General features: G+C 38.5%; 1 protein-coding gene across 3 annotated transcripts in view; it reads right to left on the bottom strand.

Moving 5' to 3' along the window:
- The window catches only part of LOC149064493 (uncharacterized), a 136,503-nt gene that overhangs the window by 24,237 nt on the left and 94,073 nt on the right, over positions 1 to 18,193 (bottom strand). For all 3 annotated transcript variants that reach the window (XM_089254587.1, XM_089254588.1, XM_089254589.1), the window contains 10 exons: positions 17,864 to 17,947; positions 17,520 to 17,628; positions 10,608 to 10,679; positions 10,385 to 10,456; positions 8,309 to 8,380; positions 8,113 to 8,184; positions 6,970 to 7,041; positions 3,042 to 3,113; positions 339 to 410; positions 156 to 227 (listed from right to left, as the gene is read on the bottom strand). In XM_089254587.1, the coding sequence (XP_089110713.1) occupies positions 156 to 227; positions 339 to 410; positions 3,042 to 3,113; positions 6,970 to 7,041; positions 8,113 to 8,184; positions 8,309 to 8,380; positions 10,385 to 10,456; positions 10,608 to 10,679; positions 17,520 to 17,628; positions 17,864 to 17,947 (769 nt within the window). The remainder of the gene's footprint in view (positions 1 to 155; positions 228 to 338; positions 411 to 3,041; positions 3,114 to 6,969; positions 7,042 to 8,112; positions 8,185 to 8,308; positions 8,381 to 10,384; positions 10,457 to 10,607; positions 10,680 to 17,519; positions 17,629 to 17,863; positions 17,948 to 18,193) is intronic.

Genomic DNA, 18,193 nt, shown 5'->3' on the forward strand with positions numbered 1-18,193 from the left:
AGTAGGATTTCCACTTTCCCATTTTCTCACACAAGATGTTTAATTGAAAATCACTAAAAAACACACATTAGCCGCAAAAAAGCTGCTCAAAGCTTTTATGTTAATTTAATATAAGTTTTATTAATGCAATTTATAAAAGAAAAACAAAGACTCACAATTTCATGAGCGAAGTGATGTTTCCCAAAGAAGCCGCCGTCAAAGAATTCAAAGAATTTTGCGAAAGAGATCTGTGCACGAAAGAAATAAAAATATATCTAGTCAGTCAATCGAATACAAACAATATTAATGTTTTCGAAATTTATAAAGAAGGTATTTGCGCATACATGAAAACGACTTACAAGCTGCGTAAAGTTGCGAGTCCATACCAATGTTCCTCAATAACTATTCCGATCTGATTTCTTGATAAAGAGCTGAAAAATAATTGAAAACGCATCTGTGAAGGCGAGATGAGACATAGGGGAACGTCGTAAATATTTTTACGATTTCCAACACTACGAAATTTCAAAACACATTGATTTTATAGATATTTTCTACAGAATACAAAGTAGTTACAGTAGTTATAAACTATTTTGTAAGCCCCATTTTCTCATAGAAACCGAAAATTTTACCAACTCCTTCTTTTTCTTGTTCATCGTATTATATTTGCACTGTGTACGTGTAATAATTAGATTGGAAGGAAAACACGTCATAAAATTAATTTCTCCGTTTATGATAACAATAGGCCGATTTTTATGTTGAATTCAATTCATCTAATGTTATATTTGTAATACCGTTACTAGCTATAATACCCGGCGGTGCCCGGAATTTTTCTATACGGGGTGATTTTCCGAGTGAATTCCTCTTGCCGCCTTTCACTAGCAAACCGTTGATCCTAGAGGCATACTTCAGATTAGAAGAAATATTCAAACAACTTCTAGAACTGAGATACGTCATTCATGTTGCAAGGGGTTGCATAGTTATTGAAATAAAATAAATTGACTTTTTATATGGACACCCTGTGCTAAAGAACCCAATTAGGAAGTTGTTGCCCAGTCTCTCCTCATGCCAAAATAAAAAAAAAATCCATATTCACTGCGATACTTGAATTCAAAAATCTGAGAAAAATTGCGGAAGGACACCATAAACTAACGGACGGAGCTTTTTTTCCCGCATTTATGCTGTTTCCCAACTTTCTGCAATTTTTGAAATACTTTATCTTGAAAGGAATAGTATTGCACGCAGAAATGTGGAATTTTTTTGTTGGCCTCAGGAGAGAAACGACGAAAACTTTCTAATTGGAAGGTAGAGGACGGGGTGTCAATATAAAAAGTTATTATTTTTTTATTTTAACAACTATATAACCCTTTGCAACATGAAAGAATGACGGTCTACACATTATTTTTATACTTTATCTAATTGGAAATATGCCTCTAGGATCAACGATTTGCATGGAAAAAAGAGGCATTAAGGAAAATTATGGATTCACTCTGCATACTGTGAGCATTAAAGTAATTACAAACCATTGTGAAGGCGTAAATATGACTGAATCGCAATGTTTGTGTGAGCCACGGCATATAAAATAAACATTCCGAGAGTCATTGCTAAGGGCCGAAAAACCATTGTTTCCTGACAGTTTCTTGCCTATTTCGGGCATTTTCCCAGTCAGAGATAATTTATTCTCAACTCATCAAAGTTATTCATTGATTTCTCAAAGTAAAAAATGTTACGTATTTGCATGGAAAAAGAGTGCAGTAAAAAGCGCCTCTAACGGCCACCTCCGAACAATGGCCTTATTTTGTTGGAACTGAACACCTCCCACAGACCATTACAGGTTCGACGATTTTTTAAGAATATCCACTTTGGTCATGGAGTCAGGAAAAAAAATGTGCATTTGGCTAAGAGGAAAAAATAATTATTGTTGTGTGTGTGTGAAAAATAATTTTCAAACTGTTTTTTCAGTGAATTCCCCCCCCCCCGAACTCTTTTGGGGGGTAATTATGCTTTCTCTTCCTGGGTATAAATGCTAGGTGGGTATATTGAAAGCAGTGGAGATGTAAAAAGGACCACTTAAGTGATCTGTTAATGTGCTGCGAACCACATAATTGAAGTGGGGGAATGTGCCGTGGGTTACTTAAGTGATCTGGAACAATGCCCAAGGTTACTTAAATAATCTGTAAATCATACTATTTATATAAATATCTATCTACGCACATTCTCATGTCACGTTCTAACTATTTCTAAATGCACATTCTCATATCACTTCTGAGTCACGGAAGTGACATGAGAATGTACCGCTTGGTTCGTTCTTAAAAAATTAGGTTTGAGACCTCGGGCCGCAGCAGATGACTCTGAGAGCCACATTTGGCCCACGCGTCATGGGTTGTGCATTTATGGCCTTGTTGATCGTGGGTGGGAATACACAGAACTATTTCGGGGTTGCTGGTACACCGTCTTAGTCCATATCAGTTTCTGTTGTGTTCTACGTTAGCACTGCAAGCTTAAATTTTAGGTAACAGGGCCGCAACTATATGCTTGGTCAGCCGGGTCAAGCACACATTTTGATACCTACCCCCCTCCCCCTGGTTCGGCGCCGGGGCACCAGACCCACCTGATCCCATCTAGTCGAGGGGCATTGTCGATTTATCAAATATTATAATGTTACATATCAATATAATCACATATCCTAAGAAAAAGAAATTATTTTAATAATTAATATTATATAAATTAATCAGTTATAAAATTATCGTAGGCAATCACAGAACGGATTATCCCTTTACATGTTATATAGATCACAAATTATAGTTTTTTTTCAGAAATAAAGCGGCCACTCTCCAATAGCGGCCACATTTTTTACGGTCCCGTTAGTGGCCGTTTTGTTGGGAGGTTTCATTGTATATCAAAATTCTCCCTCTAAATATCCATCCATTATGTATAATAAATACTCAAAAAGTAATATTTATACAATATTACTTTTTGAGTATTTATCGCCCATAATGAATGAATATTTAGAGGGAGAATTTCGATGTACAGTTTTTGATATACAACTTTATATCTAGACTTACAGGATTTGCAAATGGTTAGTTCGTTGGAAAAGTCCTTTATTCAGTGATTCCAGCTCATTTCCATCGAGCCACCTGCAATTTGAAATTGTCACGTACAGTTACAATTAATGCGCAGGCAAATGAATAAATTCCTCAAAATGCACTAATGAAATGTTTCATCTTTGAGGCTTGACAATCATATACTTAACTGTTTATACTACTTAAAAAAACTAAAAAATAAAACACTAAAATTTGATTGACAAATTATACACAAGTCATAGACACATTTTAATAATTAAATATGACCAGTTTTTCATCTAGTAATTAAATAAATCAACCCGTGACATAAAAAGGGGTTTGCAATTAAATACTTTCATCTCCCAGAATTTTTTTTAAATTAAAAATGTTTAAATTTCACTCACAGGAGGCGCTGTAAAACGAAAAACTTGACATAACACATAAAATGCAACACAGAGTATATTTACTGCTTATGACAATTAAACGTTGCATAAAACTATCGCCTTTCAACATAAGCACCCTTTATCCCTGTAGTCCGAGCTAAAAAAAAAGGCTCATATTGAAATGTGATAGTTTTATGCAACGTAAATTGTCATTAACACAGTAACTATACTGTGTAGCATTTTATGTGTTATGTCAAGTTTTTCGTTTTACAGTGAAATTTTAACTTTTCTTCTAAAATTCGTAGAAAAAATCCACTGTAGGCCATGAGTATATTTCAGTGTAGACCACACTTTTTTACGTCAATTCGTTGATTTACTATTAATTTTTAAAATGTGTTCAGAATTTCTCGTCCATCCCGTATTTTTACCGAAATTTTGGGTTCGAATAGAGATTACGCCATGTAATAGAAGCTGAGTGATGTATAAATGAAGTGTTTGAACATTTAAAATGTATAGGAATAAATTGCGACAGAAGCCAAACGTCGTATAAATGCGAAAGTAGCTTAAATAAGAGTCGTTTGAACCAGTACTATATATTCATTCATTCATTTATTCGAACCGAGCATAATTCCGGTCTATCACCATGGGCAATTTACTACCGATTGAGTTGTGCCGGAAGTGTGTGTGTATGCGTGTGCGGGTACTAGTGTCGTATTTGAAATTTCAGTGCTGTCATCTGTAAGTGAAGTATAATGGTTGAACATGCACATGTGTATGTGCCGTTGTAGGTCTGCCACTCTCTGTGACAAGACTTTTTAACTCTGAGATCGGCTCGCATTCGCGCTTCTTTAAACTGAGAACCACAGGAAACCAACTTCAAACCCGACCACCACTGCGACAGTGGTGGGGTAAAGGTACCTGCAGGCTTGACAGGGATGAGCATGGCTCTTTCCCCTGGGTTAAGTCTCTTGATCTCGCACATACGTCAATCCGCAAGCAGTGTTATATAGTAAGGGACTGTTTCATCTCTTTGATGTTCCGCTTGCCGCCTTGACACAGCGGGCGTGGTCTCGGAGGTGCTGTGTAACGTCACGGCAATATGACATTTTTATAGCAGACGACATCAGCATATGATTGAGAGCGATTTCTCGTTTATGGTTCTCAGGTATGCGTATGTAGTATTTTTGTAATATTTTGTAATCTATATGAGCTAAAAAATGGATTAAATCCAAGCAAGTCTGTTAGTTATAATATCCTTTGATATTCGCATTTGAAGTAATAATAACTAACTTTAAGCATTGTATACCCGGAATTTTTTTTTATATTTGCTTCCCACAGGGCCTCGGAAATGTTTGAACTTGTGGGCGCTCGTTTTGATCTTCACATACGAAATTTAGATTTCTGAATAAATTTAGTTGGGTGCTCAGACCCTTACCATAAATTTCCGTGGCTGGCAAATCACCTTATATGACATCTATGAAACAATTTCTTCAAGTCCAGGTTTCACCCTTTTCGCGGATTTGTAAGTTTCACTGATTCGCATTATAAATGGTACAGTGGCAATAACCAAACCATCTGTAAAATGCAAAATTTTTTTTTCAAGAAGAAAAAAACACTTTCAACGATGTTGCGCAGGTGATAGTATGCATAGTTCCCTCTCCTCTTACTCCGAGAACAATTAAACGAGGAAGAGAAATTCCTAAAATTTTATATTATTTATATTATACGCATATTTCTATAAGCCGAAAAAAAGATATTTCAAACACCATCTTTCTTCTGCTGTCAATATGAGAACAAAAGTTGATTCGACGGGTTTGGGGGGCTGAAAACATGATCAAGAAGGAAAAACAACAACAACACGGGCCGTGGACTCGTCATTGCCGAAACTAGAGGGTTTTAAAGAGGCGAGAGATATATCTCGTATATACAGCTGAGGAGTTTAATGACAGAATAGAACTTTGAGAATCGAGCTTCATCACTGAAGTATTGTTTGCAATTATATTATTTTTTAATAGCTGCAATGGCAACAAAGATGTTCAAATGCGTGATCTTCGTAATATCTACGTACAGTATTTAAAAACAAATGATAACCGTATTATTTTTTTATCAACTTGCTCTGTATATTTAGTGTCTATTCATAAAATTGAGTAACGCGTTCCGATGGTGTTTTCCCTCATGCATTGTTTTGTCTTCCCCCCCCCCCCCCGTTATGTATGGTTTTTGTCAATGAAAAAAAAAAATTTGTCAATTCTCTCATTCATTGTAGAAAGTCATGTTGAGTGGATTGATTAACACATAAACCTTTCAGACTCGGGCATTCAATTTTTTCCCTTCTTCAGAATGCCCTTTTCGAGTGAACTTTTTGGAATTTTTAAAATGTTTTGCATTTTTGATACTGAAAAAATTCATTAAAAATTTTCAATTTCTTCTTTCTTTTTTTTTATGTAAAAAAATAATTCACTTCGTTCAAATTTTTTTCAGTCTAGATGATGCAGCGTATATTCATCTTCGAGGATGATGTCACTCTTCGCTATCCATACGAAGGTTTTTAACAACTCTCTGTTGCGAAGATGAACTTTTAGAAAAAGGATAAAATTCAACTGCCTCTGCGGGGAATCGAAACCACGTCCTTTCACTTTCCGGGTGTGCGCCCTATATCACTAGACTACAAAGGAAACGAATCGCTCAATATTTCTTTGGAGCTCGTGTGCACTGAAAAGCACCGTACATGGACGGCCGGACCTGACTCAGGCCAAGCTCACAACTGCTGACGCTGCCACCAGATGGTGACTTATACGGATATCGGAGTGACATAATCATCAGATAAGTCGTCATCTGGTGGCAGTGTCGGAAATTGTGAGCTTTTGCCTGAATTAAGTCTGACCGTCTATGTACGATCCCTTTCAGTACACACGAGCTCCAAGAAAAGACTGAGCGATTCGTTGCCTTTGTAACTCAAAACTTCCGCAGTTCTTTAAGTCAGTGCTTAACTCCCTGACGTCAAAAGAAAAAAAATTCTGCAGTGAGGAAAAGCAACTCAGACATTTGTGGCACCAGGGTATGAAAGAGTTATATCAGCAAGGTTCCTTTTTATGGTGCCGTGAGACTGATCAGGAGTGGTCCGACGTAATCCGACGATAAAATGAGAATTTAAATTTTAAGAGGGCTATGATTTTTTATCAGATTGCCATATGATCATTAACTACCGAAATGAGTTGTGCCGGAAGTGTGTGTGTGTGTGTGCTTGTGTATTTAACAGTTTAAGTGAGTATCTAGCGTTGTGCGCTAACTTCTTTTTAGTGCTGCAACCTATTTTTAAAACTATGAGCGAAGTGTAATGATTGAATATTTCTACCGTTGTAGGCTTGTTGTTCTCTTTGGTGAGACTTTTTAACGGGCAAAAGATCAGCTCACATTCGCGCCTCAAAGTTGAGAACCACCGAAAGCCAACTTCACAAAAACGATGCTTATGAGAAATTTTTGAATCCTTGGCCTAGCGTATAATCGTTAATATAATTAAGATATCTCTAACTAAATATATTACTCACAAGTTCTTCAAATTCACCAGAGAATCGAAAACACCTATCGGTAAGTTATTCAGCTTACACTCTCGAAGATCCCTGAAAAAATGACGAATCAATGAAAGCACTACACACATACAAGGCTCTACAGTTAGAATACTTTATAAATAAACTGCACAAAACTTAGATCAAGGTTGCACAAATCTCTCGACCTCCACGGTGGTTTCCCCCGTCCGCGAAAGTTGTTCTGGTAGAAAGTATGAATGTACACACGATAAATACTTAGGCTGACCATATTTTATACATAAAAAAGCGAGATATCATCAAATAATAGCGATTTTTTTGGATGGAAATAGTCGAAGGCCATTGCCGTCAATTACAGCCAAAAAAATTTCCAAAGGCAAAGAAAGGTAATCTAATAATTATCGTTAAAATTGCTGGAAAATCGCCAATCGCGGAAAATGATGGGTACTGCAAGTCAAAATGTAGTTACCAAAAACACGTACATGTTTGACAAACATGTGAGATAGTATATATATGTAACTATAATCAACTATGGAGTAATAAATTGGTGGATAATTATCATAATCTAATTTAAAAGTCATGTAAATAATCGTAATTCTTCATTTCGGAAATTTAACCAAGTCGCGTGGAAATTAAGTAAAAAATGGGACATTTTGTATATAAAAAATGCTGGAGCGGCCGTAATTACGGGGATATTCCGTAAATAATCAATATAAATTGGTTAAAACCCTGAATTTAACCAATCCGTGTCGATCTCTTATCAAAAAAGTGTGACTACAGTTTAAACCGCGGCGGTGAATACCGCCCGCCCTAACTCAACTAAAAATTTTGACTGCGGTTAACAAATGATCGATGACCCGACACTATTAATCGATTAATCGGTCCAGCCCTAATTTCGATTGATAATATATATTCAACACATAGGCGGAGATAGACTTGTGAGTCTGGGAAGGCACGGTCATTATTGCTGGGGGGGGGGGGGGGCAAGATGATGATGACAATTCATATATGCATTAGATCAGTCGACTCCACCTTTGCCCCCCCCCCCCCCACGCCCCGTATCTCCGCCCATGATTCAACACACACATTATGTGATTTCACTCCCAAGTCAAATAAACAAAAATATTATTATAGACTTTCACTTACAATTCTTCCAAATTTTGAAGCCCTTCGAACGCACCAGATGGCAGCACTGAGAGAGGATTATGTGACATGACTCTGGGTAATATAAGAGAATTTTGTTGTTTTCAAAAACTTACAATTTTTTCAAGACAACTAAAAAAAGTAAATCGATTTGATTGTTTTCATTGTAGGAAAAGTTTTGGCGTGAATTGATACTCACAGATGAGCCAAATTGCGGTTGGTCGACAAAGTTGCATTTCCTAGAGCAGAAATCCTATTAGCTGTGAGGTACCTGTGGAAATTGAGTAGAACATTCAATGACTCGAATAAGTTTAATTACATCATCTTAATGAATAATTGCGCTTCATACTAAATACAAATTTGTTCCGAATGTGTTTACATGAAACCAAATTTTCTATACGAATCGATCATATTAAAGAACTGAGTGATTTTGAATTAATTTAGTCAGTGTTTTCATTTATATTTGGCTATCAAACAGGACCGTGACTAGGCTGGGGCAACCGGCGCAATGCTCCTGGACCCCGAGCCGAATAGGCCTCCACAAAAGTTTACACTTATTTCGCCTAATAATAATAACCCTTTCAAGAGGGGGGCCTCAAGGAAAAGTTTGCCCTAGGCCACGAGAAGGCACACTACGGCCCTGCCCGTAACTAGACTGGGGGCAACCGAGGCACATGGAACCCCACACAAAATGTGCATTTAATTTGCATAATAATAATCCTTTCAAGTGGGTCCCAAATAAAAGTTGGCCCCGGGGCCCCGAGAAGTCAAGGTACGGCCCTGTTCTCAAAGAACAGCCATGGGTGAGTTTCGAGGGAGCGATTTATTGTGCAGGTTCGTAGGATCATCATGTATCTTACGGGTTAGACCAATTTTCCCCATATTATCCATCTCTTGAGAGGTGGTTGAGAGGTCTGCGCCCTCATGAAGATACTCATCTTCCACTATGAAGGTTGCCATCAAGGTCCATGGGTTCGAATCCGGGCATAGAACGTTAGAAGCAAGTTCTTTGCCTAGGGTGAACACCGACGGATGGATCCTTCATTTCCCACCCAACTCCACTGGTTGGAAGTTGCCGTATGGCGATATATGACTGGAGTTGGTGTGCGGTAAAGTAGCTCTTGAGAGGGGCAATCATCCGATTAGCTGCACCGATCACCCTCCTCTTGATCCGCGCCTGTCAAAGAATTAATTTAGTTATTCAAAAGTCATCCATCTTCAAAGCTCTAATAAGACCACCAAAAACAATCCTAAGTGAATACAATTATGCCACCGCGCATTCGTGTGAACATTGGGATAATAACTATAAACTTAATTATACAATGCTGGGAGCTAGACTAGGTAAGACAGCTCCAGATAAGCTTAGTCATTATTTTTGACGGTGATTTGTAGGGCACGACGCACACTGGTTAATCATACAAATTGTGTTGAATGTTATACCATACAAATCAACGTAAACAACAATGGCAAGATTGTCTAGAGCTGTCTTGTCTTGTATAACCAGTGTGTGCCCAGCCGAAATATGAACACATCTTTCCGTCGAAGGCTGGGCGCACGCCCGGTTAGACTAGACAAGACAAGTTAGCTCCAGTCAAGCTTAGTCGTTGTTCACATTGATTTGTATGGTGTAACGTAGGCATCTTCCACTTGTTGCTCGCGAGCACCACGATTCTCCCTGAAGCAGTTAGAGTACTTGATGCTCGGGGTTAACTTCGTGCTCACGAGCACTTGATCAACGTCCCACCTTGTAACAAAAACACCTTGTAACGTAAACACCTTGTAGAAATTGCGTTCAAGGATTAAAATCATACTGATTTCAGGCATTATCAAACTTGCCGTAAGGGTACTCTTCTTTTTGATGATGATACATGGAGTGCTCACGACCGCAAAAAAAGGTTGAAGACCTCTGGTGTAACGTTTCAATTTGTATGGCTAACCGGCATGCACCCAGCCATACAGTTCCGCCACTACAAGCGATCATACCTATAATGTAAGGTTTACATTCATTCATCTGCCGATTTTTCCCTTCCAACTTGGAAGACAGATGGTATTATCTCTTGAAAGCATGACGGTCTTCATACGCTGCGTAACTAAATTTCTGAAACTAATGCGTAATGTGGCAGGTCCTCGTGGTGCCCTCTAATTAGAGCGAATCCACTCCAGTGGCGCCGGTTTCCTCAGCTGATATTGCCTTGAGCTGACGATCAAGTATTTGTCATAACAAAAATATACATTATGAATGATAGTTATATTTTTATGAACGAAACACACTTACAAATGTTCCAATTTCGGAAGATTCATGAAAGCGTTCTTTTCGACCAGAGTGACTTCAGAGGATGTGAGAATCCTGAAATAGATTGCGCGTGTCGTTTAAAGTCAACGAAACGTCTACAAAACCTCATCATAACAGTCGATAATTTCGCTTATTCAGAACCATTCTAAATAAATTGGTAATTAAACAAAATCATTCTAATATAAAAGTTTAACATTTAGCTTACAATGTGTGGAGATGTTCATTCTTGGGGAAATCTTTGGATTCCAGAATCCTCAGCCTGTTTCCTGATAAATCCCTAAAAAAAGAAAAGAAGAACAATATTCATTCTTGCAAGCAAAGTTTGCTGGACTGGAAGAGATCTTGGCAACGGAATAAGTCCGGTGACGGACAGGGGCGGCTTAAGCGAGGGTGCCCTTGCATCCGAGCTGCAGGTTGTAAGGGGCAGTTGCGGCTTATGTCCAATTGGATATAAATTGGATACAAATTTCAATTTGATATAAACAATTTTAAACATTTCCAGCAGTAAAAAAACCACACGACATTGCTTTTGAGTCATACTTTGACGATGAAGATGTTGAGAAAACTTGGAACAGACAGGACCTGGAATCGTAATACCAGAAATCAAGAATGTACTCTTTCACAAGGGGAACGAGTGTGCATTTTAGTGCTCCTCACCCAGTAATTTTTATTTTAACGGTCAAATATAATAAAGGCAAAGGAAAAATTCTGCTCGTTACTTGTCCGACCCTAAATTATAAATAAATGCCTTAATAAAAGACATTTATTTCAAATTTAAATAACTATAAACATTAGTGGGTTGACGACTTCCAATTTAAAACTATTCGTACCATACGGCAGGCACCCCACGCTCTCTTCTAAAAGAAAAACCAGCCAACTAAATATGCACATGCCATCAATAAAAAATAATGAAATGGCCCTTAAATTAGATGAATAAAAGCAAAGAGAAGCGTCACAGATTCAACCCCAAATGTAACCCTAAATTAGAACTTTGAAAATAAATAATTGATGTAGTCATCCTTTTCGGCACCAAGCGGAGCGGTGCATGTCGGGTTAGAGGGAAATGCAGCATAACTTTCAACCTTATTATTCGTTTAGTGAAGTGATAAATGGACGGTAACACTTTTAAACCAGAGAGAGAGACACCGAAAAACACTCTCTCAATCAAAAAACAACGGAGTCGGATTTATGCCAAATCTGATTGCGTTTCCTCTGGTTCAAAAAATGCTAAGTGAAGTAACTCTCCCGGCTCTTACATAGAACTCTGATGCTTGCTTTATTACATTGTGCTATTCTTTAAGTTGTAAAACGAATGCGCCATCATTTCGGAACAGACAAACCATATCATAAACATCACTTTCATTCTATGAGCGATTTTTTTAAGACTAAGGACCATTTGGTGGTATCTCTTTGCGAGCCGTTCCCTTATTTGAAAAGTCTCTCCACTGAGGAGCGTATAGACCATCAACGCGATACTTACATAACACAAAACTTCAAGTATCTATCACTTTCATTTCGAAGTTAGATGGCAGCACCGCTGAACACGAAACGTGCGTAATTCTGACAACATAAATTGGGAAGTGGGGGGGGGGGGAAGGACAACTTCATCCTCTAGGCCAAATGAGGCTCGTCAAAGGGGTTACATCATCACCACCTAGAGATAGAAGGCCTCTGCAGTGTTTGCCATAAACGTCATCCAGACTACCTAGCAAGTTTGCCACATTTTGAAACACAGCATCCTATTTCGTTTCTTCTTATTTTGGCGTAGAATCTTCATGATTGGCTTACAAATACCGCATAGTGATTGGATGTGGGGCATACAAATCGCCAATTCTGAGCCCGATCATTTCTTTTCCTCGCAACGATGATACTGGCACGAGCAGGGAATTTTTTTCCCTGAATATTCTGAGGGAAAATCGACTATTTACTTGACGTCACAAGCAGAGTGCGAAGGCCCTCTATCTCTAGGTGGTGATGGTTACATCCGGCAGGGGTGGCTTAAGCGAGGGTGCAAGGGGGTGCGGTGCACCCTGGCGGCAGGTTGTAAGGGGCGGCAGCTTTTGAGCCATACGCTGACAATGGAGATGTTGAGCAAACTTGTGGGAAAAAGACAGGGCCTGGGACGCTAATATCGGAAGCAAAAATATAATTTATTACAAGAAGCAAATGTGCACACACTTCGGTGCTCTCAAACACTAATTTTTCCGGAACAGTCAAACAAACGCAAAGGGATTGATTCATCTTCTCACTTGTTCGGTCCTTGAAGCAACAGAAACACCTTTGAAATAAATGTCTTAATAAAAAATCGTCTCGGGGGGTATACATCGTTTTTACAGGATAAGTGTGAGTGTGATGGCTCATGAATGAATGTTGTTTTGTGTATTGAGTTATCTTGCGTGATCATCAAAGGTAAAATAATTCTGGACGAAGAAAAAAAAAAAATAAAAACAACCGTGTAATGAAAACAGAACATTTTCTTCAAAAGCAGGACGTGTGTGCACGCACATTTTCTCGGTAAACAATGGTATGCCGTTTTCTTCTAAAAACAAAATAGGTATATCCTCGGGTCCCCTGAACAGGCCTTGTAGCCTCCCGCCAAGGTCTTCTTTAGGGGCGGTATATGAAGATTTGCACCCGGATAAGTTTGAGCCGCCCCTGCCATCCGGCCCGCGGAAGTTGTTCCTGTAGAAAAGTACCAATGCACATAACACGATGAATACCTGGGTTGATCTCATGTTTGTTTCATAACAATACGGGATACTGCCAAAAAAAGTTGTCAAGGCAGGTGAAGTAGCCAGTTACATGGAAAAAATTGTTAAAAGTAAGTTATGCTGCCAGTTACATCCCAAATAAATCGTCAAAGGCAACTAAAGGTGCAATCTATCGCTAAAATTGCTTATCAATTTCGCCAATATGGGAAATAATGGCTACAGTAAGTCGCAATGGACGAAAATGTGATTCTCCAAAAATACGTATATATTTGACAAATATGTGAGATTAATACATTTATACGGCTATTGATTTGATAGATTCATAATTATCATAAAATAATTTATAAATCATGAAAATAATCTTAATTCTTGATTTCAAATATTCCACCGAGTCTCGTCGAAAATAAGGGAAAACCGGGAAATTTATATATAAGGAAATTGGGAGCGCCAAATTTACGAGAATGTCCCGTAAAATACAAGTTATATAGTCAGTCCCTATACCCAAGTCTCTGGCCTGCGTATTAAAAAGGTTGTGAATCCCTGCCACAACAGAAGTAGTAGTAGTAGTATCTCTACAGTCTTAAGCCGGTCGTCCACTAGAAGCTACCACGAGCGAAAACAAGTCGCGTGTATGTGCAGGAATACTATATTAGTCTAGCTCATTCACGCGGCTTGTTTTCGCTCGTGGTAGCTCCCAGTGGACGATCCGCCTTACTGTGAACACTGCAGACAGACCATCTCATACGGTACTTGCATAATAGGGCCCGGGGTAGCCCAGGTCGATAACATACTGGTCTAAAGTATTGATCATTGATCATTCTTGTCGCACCACGGTGATTTTCTGCACACGAGGGCTAATTAGACCGGGACCTACAATTTATTGCCGATTCCGAACGGCAGGCTTGTTTTTTATACTCATGGAGAGGTTGGTGCGCTAACCCTTCAATGGGGGACTCCATGCGGTAGCAATTTTTGCGGTCTTGTCGCCGTTCTTGCCTAAAGTATTAGAGGATGGCTCGAGTTGGCGCGAGTTCGATACTCGGTTCGTCCTTGTCAGAAACTTTGCCGTCCCAGAGGTACAACAGAAATGGTGACGTGACTATAGAAAATATCACTACCGCACCGAGGGGTTAGCGCACCAACCTCTCAGTGAGTATTGAAAACAAGACCTCCGTTCGAAATCAGCAATAAATCTCACGTCCCGGTATAATTAGCCCTCGCATGCAGAAAATCACCATGGAGCGACAAAATCATTTGTACAATATGGAAATTTACAATTTTTACGTCAAAATATGGAATTCAGATGGCAGCACCAGTACAACACAAAACAACAGCCATAATTCTGAAAACATACTAACTAATCCAACACCCCTTACACACGGAGCGGATGCGGACGCGGGTCTAGATTCGCATGATTTTTCATACGAGCACATAGTGGGCGAAACGCCCTCATCTTTAGACTCATTTCTTTTTCCACCCAGTGAACGCTGTACGAGGATAGCGCTTTGTTTATATATATATATGTACACACACACAGACACACACATTATATAGTATTTGGCTTTCTTAATGTTTTATTTTGGACGAAAGGAAGAGGTTCTACCTATACTAGAAATATTTTAAAAATACTTTAATATAAATTGCTGGCAGGTATTACACATGCTAATATTTTTTACTAAAATGCTTTTTTTCTCAAAACTGTTTTTTGTTAGTCTTTTGACAATGAATATTTTTTCAAACACCACTCATTCGAATATCTCTGTGCGTCTCTCAAGACTGTGGTGTTACATACCGTAAACTGGAGTGTCTTTGTGCCAAGGTTCTGACTATGTGCTATTCACGGATTTTGGGACGCAAGTGTTTCCCGGGAGTGTATGGATGAACAATCGGTTTCAAAATTTCTCATGACGATTCAGGAGCTGTAGGTGACTCACCGACAGCGTTTATTGCATCATCTGCAGTCGGCTGTTGTCTAGAGAATGTTTTAAGATATATTGTGATTCATACACGAAATTTTTCAAGTGCGCGTAAACCTCTCCTGGTGCAGACAGTGGACACTAGGTAATTTAATATTTCTATGTACAAGTTACTTACGATAAGAAATTGAATTGTAAAAATAATGCAGTTTGGCAGAAATATGACGCATAAATAAAGAACATTAGTGACCTCTAAATGTTCCGCTGATCCTTCAAGCGCTCTGGAACTGTGCCGCGCGTCACTCAAATGATCTGTAAGTACGCCGCGGATGACTTAAATAATCTGGGAATGTCCCGCGGGTAACTTGAGTGATGTAGAACTGCACTGTGGGCCGCTCAAGTGCTCCAAAACTGTGCTACATGTCACATAACCGATCTCTAGATGTGCCACAGACCACTTAGGTGTTCTGGGACTGTGCCGTGGTTCATTGAAGTGATCTGTAAATGTGTCGTGGATCACTTGAGAGATCTGTGAATGTGTCACGGGTCTACTTGAGTGATCAGAAAATGTGCCACTGATCTACATGAATAATCTAAAAATGTGCCAAGGGCAGCTTAAATGCTCTGGAATCGTGCCACGGGTCACATGAGCGATCTGTAAATGAGCCGCTTAGTTCATTTGTTCAAAATTAGGTTTGAGGTGGTGCGCCACATTTGGCCCGTGGGCGTTAGGTTAACATAATATGGCTTAGAGTGTTTGTCGCCATGAATTTATGATAGAGAAATTTCGAGTTCTTAGCCTTAAAATAGCACTGAAAAAAAAATTGAACAGAAATTGATTAAAACACGTGTAAAGGTATTTTCTTTCGAAATTTTAATTTGTTTTTCAATATTTTTTGCACCAAAAAAGTTTTTTTTAATCATCGGGACCCCCCTCCCCCGCGTACGTTTCTGATCTCAATATGCGATAGGAGGTGGGGGAAGTGCTGACGGGGGAATTCAGTTGCTGACTTTTGCTGACAAGGGGGGGTGGGGGTCAAAAATGGCTAAAAATCTGATGACGTAATACTTGAACGGTCCCTAACTGAAAATAATAGATGCCTGAATCAATATTTGTACATGCCTGAAAAACATTATCACTGGATTTACTGGAGTATTTACATAGTGTTTCATATTCTCTTTGCTATAATAAATAAGAAACACTGGGTTAAGATAAGAAAGCTGCTGCCATCTACTAGATAAAAACAAAAGTACAGCGGAATCCCGTTATAACGAACTCCTAGAGACCGAGAAATCACTTCGTTATAACGAAATTTCGTTATAAAGGAATTCCAGGTATTTGAATTATTCCTATGTAAACTTATCTTGGGATTAGAAAAGTGTTCGTTAAAATGAGTTTTTCGCTATAACGGTATTCGTTAAAACGCGATTCGACTACACTTGTTATCCCATTCTTCAAATGAAATGGCCGTTGATCTTATACCACGCAGGATAAAAATAAACAAAATATGGTATGAAACTATATGCATTTATTATTTTTATGCTCATACCCGTAAAAGTTTTATGCACCAAAATACCGGTCACTATTTTTTTTTTTTTTGGTGTTAACAAAAAAAGAAATTTTAGTGCCAAACATGGAAACATATTAACTGATATTTTTTGGCGCATGAAATTTACACCGTCTGCACAGTGCCGTCTTAAGGCATGGGCCTACCCGGGCACGGCCCGGGGGCCTCAAGAGAAAAGGGGGCCTCACAAAAATGGGATCTAGTTGAGATTTTATAAAATTTGCCTGGTAGATCCTCAGAAAAATCATTTGGCCCGGGGGCCCGTGATGCTCTTAAGACGGCCCTGCGTCTGCATCATAAAAACAAACAATATATGGCATCATAATACCTTTACCGGTTTGAAACCGACAACAAATTTTACTTGAAAAATTATAACAAATGCAACAGTTTTTACTTTCTGTTTGATAGATGTCAGCATGGATTTTTTTGATATTTTTTCTGTTATTTTTGTGTAGAAGAGAAATATTTTCTACAATTTTTTAGAATCAATCGCAGAATCTTCCGAATACTTTATACAGAGTGTCCGTAACTGCTGATGCGGCCTTTCTCTCATCAACCGTCCGTCGTAGAGGTATGATTCCAATATCTACAATGCTCAACAGGAATTCAAAAATAACCCTTTACCAGTTTTGAGAGTGAATATACAGTGTACCACGAAATAAAAAATCTAAATTTTTAGGCGGTCTCCTTGTCCCCCAACTTCTAATTAGAAAGCTGTTGCCCTGTTTCTCTTAAGGCCAACAGAAAAAATTGCGTTTTGCGCAATATTCGAATTCAAAAATCGGAGTAATGTGCAATTTCGCGATTGAATGATCTCAGTAAATTTTAAAACATCGTTGGATATTAATCGATTACTGCCTTTTCTTGATATCTTAGAAATACCGTAGCAAATGGTTTTAAGAGAAGGTGGTTTTTCACTTACAACTCGAGGATATTGTGCGGTAACTTCTCTGGTGGCCTCTCCAAATCTTGATGAACACAAAAGAGCTTCCTTCCGGAACAACGGCAAGAGGATGGAGTGTCCAGCAGCTCTAGAAAACGAAAGGAATTTACCGAGTCAGCAGATTTATTTACGTAATTGAGTAGGTTAATGTGGATGTCATGTGTATTTCTTAGTTATATGGTAGACAGTTAGATGCACGCGCGCGTCATTTTGGAAGCAGACTGAAGCAATGTTCCTTCTTTCTTCTAGAAAGTATCATTACTTTTGAGAAATTAAATAATAAATTATACGAGTTGATACACGTGACATTCACTTGTACTTACCACAGCCTCGAACACGCTTTTCACGGTCTTCATCGGGTCGTTTCCGATACAGGCTGTTGAAGTATTCCTTCATCGCATAATCCTCTGTACAAATTCCAGAAATGAATTAGTATTATGTAGATAAAGTATATAAATTTTCAATAACAATATCCTAATGTTCGATTATTAAATATTAAAGATTCATTTCATTTCAACTGCATTTTACTAATATTCAGCCATCACAGCACATCACATCAGCCATTTTTAAAATAAATGTTTGGTGTTGCTAGAGATCAATGCCATTATAAAAATAGGGACAGGTATCTTTTCTGATTTTATAGCGAATATTAT

Source organism: Pholcus phalangioides, unplaced genomic scaffold, assembly GCF_987345545.1.
Source record: "Pholcus phalangioides strain wild (caught in Gottingen) unplaced genomic scaffold, Ppha-v1.0 ptg000042l_1, whole genome shotgun sequence".
Classification (NCBI taxonomy): domain Eukaryota; kingdom Metazoa; phylum Arthropoda; class Arachnida; order Araneae; family Pholcidae; genus Pholcus; species Pholcus phalangioides.